This window comes from Thalia democratica, chromosome 6 (genome assembly GCF_965202585.1).
Source record: "Thalia democratica chromosome 6, ktThaDemo2.hap1.1, whole genome shotgun sequence".
Classification (NCBI taxonomy): Eukaryota; Metazoa; Chordata; class Thaliacea; order Salpida; family Salpidae; genus Thalia; species Thalia democratica.
In genome coordinates this window covers 28,824,865-28,842,098 of record NC_139170.1, presented here as the reverse complement: position 1 = coordinate 28,842,098, position 17,234 = coordinate 28,824,865, and the positions used below count along the sequence as shown (strand labels likewise).

The 17,234-nt window shown below is 24.2% G+C and overlaps 1 protein-coding gene across 1 annotated transcript; it reads left to right on the top strand.

The window, feature by feature from the left end:
* The first annotated feature begins 2,376 nt into the window (after positions 1-2,376).
* On the top strand, positions 2,377-12,391 carry LOC145838242 (sodium/iodide cotransporter-like). The gene is made up of 13 exons (XM_082945806.1): positions 2,377-2,501; positions 2,806-2,909; positions 4,216-4,404; positions 6,312-6,377; positions 6,659-6,778; positions 7,042-7,196; positions 7,679-7,819; positions 8,361-8,579; positions 9,464-9,576; positions 10,432-10,589; positions 10,985-11,139; positions 11,504-11,601; positions 11,959-12,391. Exons 1-13 carry the CDS (start codon positions 2,453-2,455, stop codon positions 12,084-12,086), a joined length of 1,695 nt encoding a protein of 564 aa, XP_082801932.1. The 5' UTR covers positions 2,377-2,452; the 3' UTR covers positions 12,087-12,391.
* Positions 12,392-17,234: the final 4,843 nt, after the last annotated feature.

The following is a 17,234-nucleotide window of genomic DNA, read 5'->3' as shown; positions in this document are numbered from 1 at the left end:
TAACAAACTACTTTTTAAAAGATGTGACTAGGTTCGGTTTTCTTATGAAATTACAAACAGCTTTAAGTGATATTTTTGATTGAAAAACAAATTAATAACTAAAAAATAAGTTATTAGTCCAACAAACCTAGTCACGTCTTTTAAAGAGTAGTTTGTTATCAAGTAAAAAATTTTTTGAAAATTTAACTTGTTATGAAACTGTTATTAAGAATAGCTTTAAATATGTTTTTTTTTGTTAAATCTGAGAACCCTTTATATACTGTTTATATAGTTTATACTGATATAAATATTCAAAACATACAATATTTTTTTAAAACAATATTTATATTACGTTTTTGACTGTACGTAAAAGATAAATACTTACATGTACCTCATGGATATATCTGAAAAGATTTTTGCAATGAGGCAATCTAACATTATCATATTTTAGTTGCACTACAAAAAACAAGTTCTACAAATAAAGATTAAAATATTATGTATATGTATATAATCTTAAGAAAACTCGATTAAAAAAAAACTAGAACATATATTTCATAAAAAACAAAAAAATTGTTTTAAATCTTTAGCTAGATTTTCAAACTGTACTAGTAAAAGTTTAAAAACAATTTTATTGATTCTATAAAACGTATGTTCTGTTTTTTTTAATCGAATTTTCTTAAAAAATCATTTAAAAGCCCTTCTAGTGGGCTCTGTGGAAAGTGATTAAGTTTATTTAATCACACTATTTTCTATATATATTCTTAGATGTAAATATAAACCAAAATCATTTAGATTAATTTTGTTGTTGTAATACGCATATAAATTTATTAACATCAGCTGTGAAAGATTAACATTTTTTAAAATTTGTTTCTCCATTGGTATTTTATAATACCAAATTTTAAAAATTGTATAACTGAACTACCGTACGACCAACAACAATGATCCATGGGACGTAGAATGTCACATGGGCTGTTATTGATGGTTGTGCGGTTCAGATTAGCGTACATTTTGATGGCGAATAAACATCTAGAGTTTGCTGACAACAACAGTGCTAAAAATATTATTACGTTTGTTCTACATTTTATGGTTTTCTTATGTAATACAAACTTTTTTGAACCACGTTTGGTTTCAAAAATGTTAATTAAAAAAAAAAAATATCGCAATTTTATTATTTAAATGATTAGTGTGCACTATATTTTGGTCATAATTTTTTTTTGAGCCGTTTAATTTTTTTTAACCTGTAGATAATTGAAAAATGTGTTAAAAAATTTATAATTAAGTTGTTTTGATTATTATTTAATATAAAATAAAGTACGGAGTGTTTTAGTTGATAAAATTAAGACAAATCGTATACTGCTAAAAAGGCTTAGTTGATCTACTTTTAAATAATTATATGAATTCTATATTAAAAAAGTTTTGAACTCTTAGTTTGTTAAACAAAAATTTATTTATAAATATACGAATTTTAGGAATAAAAGCTTTTTAAGTTTTTAGTTTCTACTACCTTTCAAAAACAATTACAAAATAAAGTAAAACTTAACTATTACAATAAAATACATTTTACTAGTATCTTTTTGTTGAAAAAAATAATTTATATCTACAAAACTGTATTCAAATAGTGTTAAATATTCGTTCAAAAACACTTTAGCATAATTTAAGAACTTAGAAACTAGTAAATAGACTTTAAAAAGTTTGTACTTAAGTTTATCCAGTCGAAAAAACTTAAAAAAACACACACAAACATAAGTAGAATGTCTAACGTTAAAAAAATTGCCTTTTAAATTACTGTCATAATTAAAAATTTAAAAGTTTATTTCTTTCTTTAGATTACAAAACATCATTTAATATTTTATTTTTCATACTGTTCTGCAAAAAGTTTCATAGATAAAAAGCCTTATCTTGTTACAACTAGATAAAATAAATTTAAATGATAAGTTTTTGAATTCTAAAGAAATTTTACAATAGAATATATTTTTGCTTATACTATCGATTAAAATGTTTAGCATTTCATACTTGTTTAACATAATACTATAAAACGAACAAAGATGTTAAAAAACGCATTTTTTAGTTATAATGATGAATACATGTGGTTAGTCATCGTATCTGATAAGACATATACTTTTGCAAAATTGTTTATGTAAAACGACTTGTTTTGTATTTTCCTTTTTTTTCCACCTAGATGTTAATTACAAAGATTAAAAGTTGTAATTAAGATTTTAAACTAAATTCTAAGCTTTCAAGTTTAAATTTAAGTTTTGTTTTAAATATCATTAAGATGTAAAGTTAAAAGACCATGTTTTAGTATGTCTAAAAAGTTTATCTTGTTTTTTTTATTTAATTTTTTGGTCACCTTCAGATTTTAAAACAATCGTTTGTAATTAATTATAAAACTTTTTCAGACATTGGTAGTCGAAATAAACACAACAGTTCTAAAAAAATCACTGCAACAAGATATAAATTGTATTAGTTGAAAATGTCAGAAAAGTTTTATTTTAGCACAGCGGACATCCTTGTCTTCTCAGGTGTTTCATTACTCTTTTAGTTTTATAATAATTCTATATAAACTAATTTTAATTACTACTTTTGTATAAGGTTTTTCAAGTTTGTCAATTTAAGTTTTAGTTTTATATAATATTTTTTTAAAAGTAGCTTTTAAATATCAAAAACTAATACAAACTAATGCTTTAAAAACTAAATACTAATAATGTAAAAATAACTTAGTAACACACATTTATCAAAAACCTTGGTTTAAGTTAATATAAAAACTTCAATTTAAATTTTAAAACATCGATCAAAAAAAAAACTAAATAGTAAATAAATATAAAGCTTCCTTATTGATTTCTGCGGGAATAGGAATATTTTCCGCTTTCAAAGATAGAAATAACAAATCAGTGGATAACTATTACTACGGAAGTAGAAAAATGTCTCCGGTTTGTTTGTTTTTAATTTTACAAAGTATCGTAAATTTTGATATAATAAAATAACGCTTACATATATTTTTATAGTTTTTTGAAAAAAATCTAAAGTGGCGTTTTGTAACTTATAATAGCTCTAAAAAGTCTTAAAGTTTGTAGAAAGTTATAAAAAAAAACCTTTACAGATAAATTTATTCTAAAATCAAAATTTAAATGTTCAAAATTTTAAGCCAAGTGTTTTAACTTATATTTAAATCTTTAAAAACTGATAAACCCTATACAATTTCTACTGTTTTTATATTTTCAAATAACCAAAAAAAAGTATAGTGAATAGAACTTTTTAAATTTCTGAAATTCAATTTTTGTGAACATTATAAAAAATTTAAATATTATTCATGAGTTAGTTTTAGAATATTTTCAAAACTTTTTTAGATAAGATGTGACAATATTATAACAATATAAAAACAAAAATTGTTTATTTTTTCAACAAAAAACATCGGCGAAAGTCAGCAGAGCAGAAGCCTGGACTTTCGTTTGCCGTGAGACAAGCTCAAGTTTAACAATAGGGTTGATCACGCCAATCTTTACCGAAACTTGTGGTCTGATGATCGAATTGGCGTGATCAACCCTATTGTTTATTTTTTGTTATTTTTTGTTATTTTGGTCACAGAATTTTTAAGTTCCAATGCTCATTTTAAAATTTACAAAATTTATAATTACAATTTTATGCGATTTATAAACCTAATCGCTTACCTTCATGATTTAAAAATTTTTTAGTGTTTGACAATGTATGAAACTGTACTAATTTTTAAAGTAGCTTATCTAAGTTCGTAAAACTACACATAAAAAATTTGGTTCCATAAAAGACACCAATATTTTTTTAACAATGTCTATAACTAATCTAATTTCTTATATACTAGAACATTGCTAACAAAATTTTTTTTGATACAAACAAAGAAAACGGTACATTTTGACTAAGGATGATATTAGTAGACCTGTTTTAAATCAAATTTTATTTGCTAAGAGCACAAAAAACTTTTTAAAGTGATGTTTAAATAAAAGTTATATCGCTATGATTCCACTATCCACGAATATTTTTATGTATAAACTACTCAACATTTTCTGAAAATAGTCCAACGATTTTAATCTTTATCCAAATTAGATTACTATTTCTACTTAAGAATATATGTTCACTAACTTTAGTTTTTGAAATAAGTATTAGTCTAGCTTATCGATTAATACAGTAAAGCGATAAATTGGAATACAGGTATATTAGTCTGCTGTATAAATTCACTTGAAATAACCATAACTGTTTTTTTAGATTTCAGTCGGTATCTCAATTTCTGTATCATTCACATCTGCAATGACAGTTCTTGGTTATGCGGCAGAGACATACTTGTATGGTACTGTAGCATTATGGCTTTGTTTTCAAAATGTAATCCCAAACATTATTGCATATTTTTACTACATCCCAATGGTGCACACTCTTAAACTGAAAACTATTTATGAGGTCAGTGGTAGTTTTTTTTAAGAAATAAATTTTTAATAAGATTATTTAACAATTTTTTACTGCACCAATAGAATATTTAACTTTATTACTGATTCAAATTGATTGTAAATTGCTATATTAGAAGAATAGTTTTAGTATATAGGAAAACATTGTGACTTTAGTTTAGCTTTTTTTATAATTCTGAAAAAAACTTTTTTAGATAATATACTATAAATATGTTTTAACAATTTTTTCTAATAAGTTTATAATAGTTTTTTAGTTATCAAAATTAAATTAGTTTAAAGTTTGTATTAATTATATTATTTTTTTAACAGTTACACTTTTTATGTACTCGAACTAATAGCAAGTAAATGCTTTAAAAATATAGATTATTAAATCGTTTGAAATTTAATATTGCAAAATAATTTTCTACCGAAAATGTAAAACTTACTTTATAATTTGACAAAAAATTTTACATGCGATGAAAAAAGTACAAGTTTTAAATTCTAAACTTTATCTTAGTAAAAACGTAATAAGTTGTATTTTGTATAAATAATCTAACTTTTGACGTTTTAGTCTGTTTAATAAATTATAAACATCTACTCACATACACTTTATACAAATATTTTTGATAAAAAAGTATAAACAAAACTAATTGTTTTACTACAAATTAATATAAACTAATAATTTAATGTAAACATTATTAACACTTTAAAAGTCCAAGACTTCTTAAAAAAATTAAAACATCAAACGTGAAAATAGACATGAAAACATTTTACTTATTTACAAAATAAGAAACTTCCTAGTTTAAAATAAGTTTACATACAGGTTTGATCATACCATTTCGATCATTAGACGACAGGCCTTTAGTAGACTGAGGTCCGAGTTTCATTGTTATTGAAAATCATCAGTTAGCCGTATGATAAACTTTTTGTAGATCGACGACTGCAATTTTTTTTTGATTGCGGCTGGCTGATGAGTTTCAATAAGAACAAAACTTGGTTTTCAGTTGCAGAGAGCTTGTGGTCTAATGATCGAAGTGGTATTATTAAACTTGTATATTGATTTAAGCTTGTCTCATGGCACAAGTAAGTCCAGGCTTTTACCTGACAGACTTTCGCCGATATTTTCTTTAGTATTTGAAACATATTTAGTAATATATATGTTAAAACTTATTTTAAATTTTTATGAGGTTAATTAAAATTTTATTTATACTTTCTAAATTTAGATTTAATGAAATTTATACTTTAAAACATTCTTTGTAATAAATTTAACTATAAAAACACTAACAAGTTTATTGTAAACACCGCATTATAAATCTGTTTAGATAAACAGTAAAATTAGTTTTTTCATGTACATGTTCATAATCAAAGTTTTCTTTTAATTTTTTTAACTGAAGATTTTCTGAAAATTACCTTCCTACTACTTTATAACTATTCATGCAGTTTAGTTCTGTTTTGTTCAATATTTAATTTTGAACAAAATTTTTTCATTAAAAATTTTAGTTTTTCATAAATTTTCAGACTTAAGCCTCCTGCTACACCAGTTAGAGTTACTGAGTTAAATGTTTGATTTTAAAACTAGATAAAATATAAAAAGTATTAAAAAAGTATGATATATTATCTTTCAAAATTAAATCGTAAAGTTATTTACACTAGAATTACTAATAATAGTAGTTAATAAACATTTATTTTATGTTTTTAATAAAATAAATTTTTAATTACTTATTTTATGAAAGCTTTACCAATCTTTAATTTAATAAAATTTTAAAGTTAAATTTAAAACTGACATGATTTACGTTAAACGCATTAATTTTTTTTTGCTTTTTTTATCAAACTTAATTAGTTTTGTTGTAACTTTAAAAAAAAAAAACTTAGTTTTTGTTAAATAAAATAGTTTTCTTATTTCAATTCTTTACAATTTTGCAGTACCTTGAACTTCGATTCAGCGTTTCCACAAGAAAATTGGCTGCTGCCATCGAAATAATGAACACTGTTAGCACTGTTGTTTATTATTTTTTGAAAGAAGATTAACAAACGTTTTTATTTTCAGTAACTTGAATCAAAAATTGTCTTATAATCTACAAAAAAGTTTGTAGCTGGCACTTAAAAAACTTTTAAATGTAATGCATTTTTTTTAACAATATTTTATCTTAAGCTTTTTATCTAACTCTTTTAAACTATCTAACTTAAAAATTTGTAATACTGATAATCTGTAGTTTATTAAAGCAACCAAATTGTACTTATATTTATTTATTTTATCTATTTTAAAACAGCTTTTGTATATGGGAAGTATTATATATTTACCAGCACTTGCGCTTAATGCAGTAACTCCAATCAATCTAAACACATCAATCATACTTACCAGCTTTATTTGCACCTTGTACACTGCATTTGTTAGTTTTTTGGTATTTTCTAAAGGTTAAGTTTGTACAGACAATAAAATATTTTTAGCTTTATTGTTTTTTTTGTTAATCTATAAAAACTGTTTTGTGTGTATAAATCTATAGCAAACTTTAATTTATTCTAAAACATACGTAAGTTTTTTATGAGACATTTTATCTAAAATATAATATTTGCTTAAAGTTTTTATCTAATTTTATGACTTATCGAAAAAAATAAAACTTATTTACGTTTAAAAACTAAGTATATTTGATAGGGAGGTATAAAGGCGGTAGTCTGGACAGACGTAATTCAAGCTTTTATCATGGTCATTGGTTCAACTGCTGCCTTGATTGTTCCAACTGTTTATGTTGGTGGTCCGTCTCAAGTGTACGAGGCATTGAAAAGAGGAGAAAGATTAAACCTTTTTGAGTTTGTTTCAGCTTACTCATAGTTATTCTAATACTAACAACAAGTTTCCATCATATCAAATGTGTTCTGATCGATCGAATGTTTCGATCTTATTTATTCGATCGATCAGACCAAATTTGATATGATGGAAACTTGTTGTTAAAAAATTGTAAGCTTGTTTCACAGCACATAAAAGTCCAAGCTCTGATGACTTTTGTCGGTCTTTTCTTTTCGATTAGGTTTTACTGCTTTTCAATCTATTTCTTAACTTTATCATAAGTATTGTATTTGTACATTGAAATCTTGATACTGATAAAATAAATTTTAATATTGAAGTTGTTTTTTTTTAAGTTTTACTATTACTTATAGCTAATTGTTTTGAAAATTAACGTACCTAAAATTTACACAACAAAACAGCATATTAAAAGATATAAACATTGTGTTTTTTTACGTATTCTTTGTATTACCTTTAATAAGTTTGTAATTGATCTAACTAATAATAGGTTTGACCCTGATCCTAGGATAAGGTCCACATTTTGGACATACATGTTTGGAATAAGCATAATTAACACAATGTTAGCCTGCTGCAGTCAATCTAGTGTGCAAAGATATTCATCATGCAAAAATGTTTCAGATGCAAGAAAGTTTGTTTTTATTCTATAACTAGCACTTTTACTAAAAATTTTGCTAGTTGGTTGAAAAGTTCAAAGTTTTTCAATTTAGTGTAACTATAGAATGAAATTTCGATTGAAATAGTTTTAAATTATTTTTGTTTGTAGCTTTTTCATTTTTTAAATATAAAAGCTCTCTTTATAACTTTACTATTAAAATATTTTAAGAAAGTATAACTATAACACTCATACTTTTTTATAATGTGTTGAATGTAATGACTATAAATTTGTGCTTTATTCGAATAAAATATCTTAATTTTTTTATAATTTTTTTTTTATTCAGCAACACCATCACAATCAAATAAATTAAATCAATTTAATCAAATAAATTAAATAAATAAATTAAATATTGTCGTTTTATTTCAATTTTTTTTTTTACTTTTTATAAAATCATATAAAAGTATTTAATAATATCTAATACTACAAAGATTTTAGACTGCAAGAAGTTAAAAACATGTAAAGCTAAAGTAAATTAAAGAAATTAGTATAAATCAAACAAGTTAATTTTTAATAGAGCTGCAATTATATCTACTTTTCCGAAAATCCTACTTTCCCTCATGTGCCTGTGCACTGGATGTGCCGCTTTCGCTTTTTACGAGAATTGCGATCCTCTCAAGTCTAAGAAAATCACAAAAGCTGATCAGATCGTGCCTTTCATGGTCACTGAACTTTTCAAAGGAGTTCCTGGTTGTGCGGGCATTTTAGTTGCAGCAGCGTATAGCGCCACAATGAGGTGAAAACAATAACTATTTTTTTATTGTTTTGTTATCATTTTAATTTTTAAAAAATTTTTGATCTCGAACAGAATTGTTAGTACTTGCAATCTTTTGTAGTTTCACATAAACGTTTTTAGTACAGTAACCTGCCGCTTAGGTACGCATTTATAAGGTACGCACTGTCAGTTGGGTACCAACGTTTTAGCCGAAAAACGCAGTGTGTAAATACATAAGTAAATACTCTACATTTCTAGTACCTTGAACATATATGTTTTGTTACTATGATGAAAGGTTTAGTTTTTACGTTTAAAGTTTTTTTTTGTTTTAGGACTTCTTGATGCAATAGTCATCTGTAAAAGTTAGTGGCTTTTAACATGTTTGTATTAAGTTTAATGTAGGTAAATAAACACCAATTTTTTAAGGTACGCACTGCCAGTTGGGTACGCAATTTTACGCTGTGTTTAAAAGCGAGCCTAAGCGCAAAATTATTGTACTATAACGACACTTTTTAAATTGATTAAACAATCTATTTAAAACTATTATTTATTGATTATTTGAGAAAGTTCACTTACTCATCTAGGTAAGAAACATTCATATTTTTATTAAAAAAAAAGTTTCAATTACATTTTGGTTTTTTATTTTAGGCATTTTCAATACTTTTTATCTAATTTTCTAATATTCAAAAGACCTATAAAAAGTAAAAACTAATTAAGCTTTATGTTGAACAAACTAAAAATCTAAACTATAAGTATTGTAAAAACTTATAAAGTATACAACATGAATTAACCATATTTTAAAATATGTTATTGTATACTATTATTAATTTTATTATCGTAATACAAATAAAACCGTAAAAAGTTTAAATATAATTTCAATACATAACTAAAATTAAATTTAACAGTTCGGTATCAACGGGAATTAATTCTGCTTCATCTTTAGTACTTCAGGATTTTATTCTAGCCGCTAAACCAGACTTTAGTGAAAAAACGAAGATGAGAATCAGCTTCTGGATAGGTGAGTGATTTACATTCATTAGATGAAAACAACCACTTAAAGCTGGCAGTTGAAAATCATACTACAATTTAAATATCTAGCACTACTACTAATTAAAAAAAGTTTATTTAAGATTTAGTTTATATGTCTTAATATTAGAGTTGATATTGGTTTTAACCAATTAGTATTTGCTAAGAATAAATGTATCGGCAAAAATAGCCTCACTGTTTCTGTCCTACAAAATCTTTTAAACTTTTATTTGTAAGAAAACTGATAAACAAAGCTAAAAATATAATGTCAAAGTAATTTAACAATAATAGAAATCAATTGTAAGTTAAGTGAAACTTTTTCAAGCATTAATTTTAAAAAGATTTGTAAATATGATAATGACTTGCAGATTGTTATTTTCAACTACTTGTATTAACTTTATGATGAGCTATGATTCCACAATAACTACTACTTCAAATATTAATTACCGAGCATAATCCAAGCTTAATCTAATCTCAAGCTTTAATACAAAGTCGAAACTTATTACAAGCTTCTAAACTAGAATACCCGCATAAAGATTTATACTTGCTATTTTGCATCCTACTTTTTTCTCTCTATCCATTTGCTTAGGTTCTCTTTTACTGAAAAACAAAACAGGGTAGTACATCGCTTGTTACATCAATATTGCCCCGAACTATTTTTTGTGCATTGAACATTGATATGCTAACAAATATGATATGTATAAATGTAAAAACTATTGTTTGGACACATTTTGAGATGCCAATTTAAGTCTTTTTATATATGTAAAAAAAGTTTTAATTTTTATTTTGTTTGTTTTTAAGGACAGGATTATAAATAAGTAAAGGCTTTAAAAATTATTTTTTTTAGCTATCTTGATTGGAGCCATTTCGACTGGTCTCGCATTTTTAGCTTCAGTTTCTGTAGACACAATTGTTTCATTGGTAATGAAAATTAGAGGAACTTTTGGAGGACCTATGGTTGGTGTTTTTACTTTAGGATTATTTGTTCCTTGGAGCAACACAAAAGTAAGTAATCAGTTTTGCTGGTGAAGCTTTTTATTCAAAACTAGCTAAATTTTGATATAAAAAAGGATAAAAACCTAATTACTATACTACTAATTAAAATAGGTTGAAAATTTTTAGCGTAATTATAATATTCTTTTTCAAGTATTATAGTTTGTTGGTAGACAGATTGTAACATTTCCTACTTTATTGAAAACTATGTATAATTTTTAAACTTACCTGAGTTATCACAAAAACTTAGCTGATAAAAGGTAAATGTACACAGAAAAATATCTTAAACCTAAAATTATACAGTACAAAACTATACAATTAAACTAAAAATATCGTATTTTAAAAACTTTTATGCAACATCATTTAAAGGAATAATAGTTTGAAAGTAAATTGTTTTAAAAATAAAGGGAGCAGTTTGTGGGTTGGTGAGTGGTGTTGGGCTCACCGCCTGGTTAGCAATCGGGGGTCTCATAAATTGGAAAGACCCTAATTTTGTAAGAAAAAAGCCACTTTCAATTGAAGGATGTAGTTTAAACGTTACAACTGTAGAATTTGTTGATAAGTAAGTTTTGTTGTCAGACCATTAAATTTAAATTCAAGGATTTAAACTTTAATACCAGTAATTAATAAACTTTTCTGTTCAATATTAAGAGACAAAATGAATTTTAAGTGAAAAAAAAAACTTAATAATCTAATACTTTCGTTTTCAGAATCATAAACTATTTAACAGCTTATTTATTTTATTCATTGTTACTAGTTTCATGTCATGTTAAAATCTTAAACAAAAGTAAGTAAAAAATTAATTTTTTTATAAGTAACACAACATTAATAAATTCACTTTTTTTTTGGGAAAAATTAAAAAACAAAAAAAAATTTAACTATTTTTCAAATTTTAAGTTGTTTAATACTTTACTTAAAATTTTTAGGGATTACAACCCTATGTATGCTGTATCATACATGTACTACAGTGCAATAGGCCTCTCAACAACAATTATAATTGGAATGATTGTTTCATTACTAACAAGTAAATTTAATTTGTTACTTTTTTTTGGAAATACGTGTTTTTTAAATTTAGTTATGGTTAAAACATTTTCAGAAAGTTAACTAAAATAAACTTACTGGTTAAAATATTTATAGTTTAAATAATAACTAATAACTGTTTTTCGTCGATAAACTAATTTATTTAACTAAATAATATAACTTGTTTATATTCTAATGTTTAATACTATTTTTCTAGCTTTTTAAGGCTTAAGTTGATGTTTTAAAAGCTAATTAAATTTATAGTTTATCTACATTTATAAGGTATATATACGTTTTTAAACTCTATGTTTTTTAGTTTTGTTGATGTGTATTGAAATCATAAATTTTCTTAATTTTACAGAGTCAAAAAACAATAAAATAGCAAGCACGAATCTAACAAGATCATTGTTTTGTAATAACCCTAAATCAAGTAAGAAAATGAACACATGTTTAGAGGAAAGGCAAAAATTTAATTTAGATAATGACTAAACAGCTCAAATGTTACTTTTATTTGAAAGATTTCGATACTTTTACTGATTTTTTATATTGCACTTTACTTAATGTTTTGTTAGCTATTGCAACTAAATGTTGTAAAAAGTTTCAATTAAAAGTAAAATACATAAATCAAGCACTTTTGATAGTTTATTTTTAATTGTTTTGAAATTTTTTAATTAACTACAAATATGCTGGAAGACAATACTCAAGTTTATTTATTTTGTTTTATTTTTGTAAATGTACTTATAAATATACACACAGGCATTAAACAAAAAGTTATAAAATTCCATCGGTAAGTTTTCGACTTGTATTTTATTTGCACTAATTTTCGTTTAATTCGTTAAAAAAGCAGGTTGATTGGTTCAAATTTTTTTCACTAGGTATTTTTAATAAAACTACGAAGAAAAAATCTAAATTATTTTAGTAAAACTAGTTTTATTTCTTAGTCAGTTGAAGTTTTTATTATTTATTTAGTGCTCTATTAATGAAATTATATAATTTATAAAGAACGTATCTTAATTCATTTAATTTTTAGCTAGAACATAACAATAAGTATTAAACAAACAAAAAATGTAAACTCAAACTACAATTTATCACTAATTGTCACAAAATTCTGCGAGAAAAAACAAAGCAATTTAAGCTATTAGTATATTAAACCAATCAATAACAACTAGTTCTACTATTAATTCAAAACTCTGCTTAAAGTTAAATATGCACTGAAATAAAATAATAGTATCACATTTAAGTTAAAAAGGTGAGTTACTCAATTGATAACATTGCGTCATTAACCAACGAAGTTTTTAGAAACGTGAACTCAGTATTTTAAGTAAAAAAAAAGTATAAAGCATCTTTGTTTTCTATTGTCTTCTCTTTCTTTCAAAAAGCAAAATATTCTTAACTCTAAATTTTAATGATAACGAAAGACTTGTTTATTTAACACGAAATAGCTACATATTTAATCAACGGCGTATTTTTGCAAGCTTTAATTAAACTGAACATCATTTTGGTTATGTGAAACTAAATTTATTTATCATCATTTAAAAAAATTTAAACTACCTTGTTTATTCAACTGATAAAAATAACAAATAAACATAAAATTAAAATTATAAAACTATTTTATACACAGATTAGCTCCATTTTTATTGAAAACCTGTGCAAATTTAAGTTTTAGTTTTGAACATGAAGTACATAAATATGATACAATGAATCAGGGACGTAGCTTGGTAGGTTTCTGCAAATCTACAGAAACGTATACTTATGTGCGAAAAAACTTGCTTTTATTTCAGCTTGAAAAGATTAGCTGCTGCCTCAGCGATTAGTATTCATTTATGCTTAATTTTGCAATCCTGAGAGATAATTTTGACATATATGTACTCTTTAGCATTTTTAGTGTAGTAAAAAAATTGAACGAATTAAATACATACAAATTGTAACATTTAGGGCGTTAAAGCTTTATTTTATCAAAAAGCTGCAATTTGCATAACTTGTTGCTACTATTGACTACTTTAAATGTTTTTGAAAACAGTATAAGTTTTTTTGAGTTTAATGGTGATAATAACTTATTTTTAATGAAGGGTAGGACTTTTTAACTTTTTATAGGTAGTTTTAAGTATTGGGTACTTTTAATTGCCTCAATTTTGCAAAAAAAAAGTACTCAATATTTTTATGATGTCATTAACTCTACTTTGGGTAGTTATTAAGGTTAAACTTTGTAAAAAAAATAATTTGCTGTCTAGGCCTATGATAAGTTCACTTTGTTTATTTTTCTAAATATAAAAATAATTGTATCTGAAATAAAATAATACTAAACATTTCAATATGTTAACAAAACTAAGAAAATATAATTTTCAACCTTGATATTTTTTGTGTAAGTTAAAATTTTAAATTCAACCACAAATTAAGCTATTGACTTTGAAAATTTTTCTATTATAGATTATTGATGACTTTAAGTTATCATATTTTATAAAAATTTCATTATTTTACATGTAAAAGTAGTTTAATAATTACAGATTTTTTGATGATTTTTTTTAAACACTAGATTTTTTCAAATTTTTAATTTCAAAAGTTCAAGTTTTTTCCAGTTTGTGTTTAAACTGTCAAGTTCCTGGATTCCAGGTGTTTTGACAACCCTGCTCAAATTTTAAGGAAGTATTACTTTCAATATTTAAAAAATAGTAAAAGATGACAATTAAAACCTACTGTACTCTTCTATTTTAATGTTTTATATCAAAAATTTGCTTATGTATAAAAAATATGTATAAAGATACTTGTAGTTTAGATTAAATTTCATAAAGTGACATCAACTTGTAATAAAAGTAATCTACACCCTCCCTGTACCCAAGGTGGCTCTTAAAGTTTTTTTGAATCTTCTTTCAATTTTTTAAAATTTTATATAATTTTTTAAATTCAAGTCTTATTTACTTTTCTAGACACATAAGTGATCAGAATTTCAAGTCATTCTAGAATTTTATATAACATTCCAAGATTCCCATAAGCATTTAGGTTTAATGGCCATCCTGTTAACTTTATTTCAAACTATAAAAAGGTAGCTTTGGTTGAAGTACATAACTAATGTATAATTAGTTCAAAATTTTTCATGAATTAAATTCATCAATAAACTATAAAAGAAAAATTTTAAAAATAATTTTTTTTAATTTGTGTTTGAATTTAAAATTGTAACTTTATGTTAACAAAAAATATTTGTATAATTTTGTTAACATAGGGAAATGTTTAGTATTATTCTATTGTTTTATTTCAGATATGATTATTTTCATATTTTAGAAAATTAAAAAAGTGAATTTGTCATAGGCTTAGACAGCAATTTTTCTTTTTTTACAAGTTTAAGCTTCAAAACTACCCAAAGTAAAGTTAATGACGTCATCAAAATATTTGGTACTTTTTTTTTGCAAATTTGCTGCAATTGAAAGTATTCAATATTTAAAACTACCTATAAAAATTCCTACCGTTTAATGAATGTTATCTTGGTTTACACAAGTGGCAAGACATAAAGAGTCATAGGGGGTGTGGAGCAAATTAAATTGCCTTGTATACAGTTATCGCTCGTACCTTAACATTTCATTTTTGATGTATTAACATAACTGCATTTTTTCAGATTAAATTCAATAACATTATAGGTAGTTTAAATTGCTGTGTTCCCGCTAGGACGTTATCACGAGTTATTTCAGATGTTTAAATTTTTGCAGATTCGTAACTTTTTTGAACTAGCTACGTCCCTGCAATGAATTTAACTTGCTGTTTATAGGCTTGTTTATTAAACAAGGTTAAAGTATGATGTAACATTTGTTTTTATGTTTGACAGCTGTAAAAAATGATAGTGTTTATTTATCATAAACTAAAAAAAAGTTAGAAGACAAACTTGGTATTGAAAGTATGTTAGCTAGTTCAGAAAAGCGCAAAAAAAAAGATTAAGTATCAATAATAGTATATCAAAAACTTAATTACAATTTCTATAAAACTATAAATGCAGAATAAAAGGTTGCATTTCGAACAAAATGTGTATTATATATTTAAAACTTAAGCCTTTTGTCCCATCTTTCTAAATTTAGTGATAAAAAAATGTGTTTATAAATTTATAATATAGTTCAAATTCTCGTTCAAAAATTGATAAAAGTTAAAAAATTGTTTTTTTAAGCAATCAAACTTGTTTAAGTTTTTTGTAAACAATGTTAAAAGTCACAGTAAATAAATTAAAGTTCATTTGGTGTATATTAAGGGGTGGTTTGACTGGTTTCCTGTGCACACCTAAAAAAAAAGACCTGATTCTGTAAACTATTAGTTTTATAATAACTATCTATCAACTTTAGGTTTTAAGACGATCTCGAACCTTATTTTAATTAGATAGATCACTACGAGAAAGAAAAATACAAAAGTGTTTATTTTCGAAAAGTGAGCCTTTTATTCTAGATTATTACGCCATCATCTAATGACGTAATTTCAATAAATCTTCGGACAGTTTTTAGAAACGTGAACTCTAGATATTTAAAGTAGACAAAATGTAAATATTGTAGTCTAGTATTGTCTTTTTTTAAAACTTGACGTTTAAAACGTTTTTGGCCTTCAATTTTTATAGATATTAAGGCAGTTTAGCTCCAATTTATTTTTATCTGATAGATGCAAAAATTTTAAATTAAACTTTAAGAACAGGATGTAAGTTTTTGTTTTTTAATTTAATAGTTGTTGAGAAACAGTAGTACGTAACTTTGATTAATTTCTAGTAGGTTCGAAGACAAATTTATTACTGAAAATTTATTTTCTAGTATACAAAATTAAACAATTATTATAAAAGTGATTTAATATACTGTTTTAGGCAATTTGATTCATTTATGAATGTTGAATGCAGTATTTTTTTAAGCTTATTGTTCTAAACTAGGGATCAGCAGACTTTTATAAGTAACGGGTAATTTTTTTATAAAAGTTAGTCGTGGCCGCGGTTATTAAAAAGAAATACAATAAAGTATATAAAATACTACTTTTAAACAAAAACGAGATGGATATGGAATATAAAAATATCATTAAATACTAGTTGCTAAACTAAAAGCTTAGTTGTAAGTTTTTACTACAGAAAAACTTTATTTTTCTAAATTATATGTTTTTAGCTTTGGTTTAAATAGTTTTTATGATTATTTTAGGCTTTACAATGTCATTAAAAAATTTAATATCATCTAAAACTTAATTATTTTAAAAGTTTAGTAAATGCTTTGTATAGCAATGAATATTTTTCATACACAATTTTTATGATTTAGGGTTTTGCACAGATAAAATTTTGGATAGAAATTTGATATATAGGTTTTACATGTCAGGAGACTTTTTAAACTTTTTACATTAAAAACCACTTAAAATTTTATTCGACGTGAAACTTAATTTAGTACAAAATTTTAAAATCTTCATATAAAAGTTCAATATTAAGTTTGGACATTTTCAAATTACATAATTTATGTTCATTTTGCAAAAATAAAAAATTTCAATACATTTTAATAAAAATAGTTTTACACCTAAAACTGTTTTTTTGATCCAATACTAAGCAAACAAAAAGAATTTAAGCATAAATATAGTTTTGTATACTTTTACAAAAAACATTACTAAAAAGTTAGGTTAATAGTTTTAATATAATGAATCACTAAA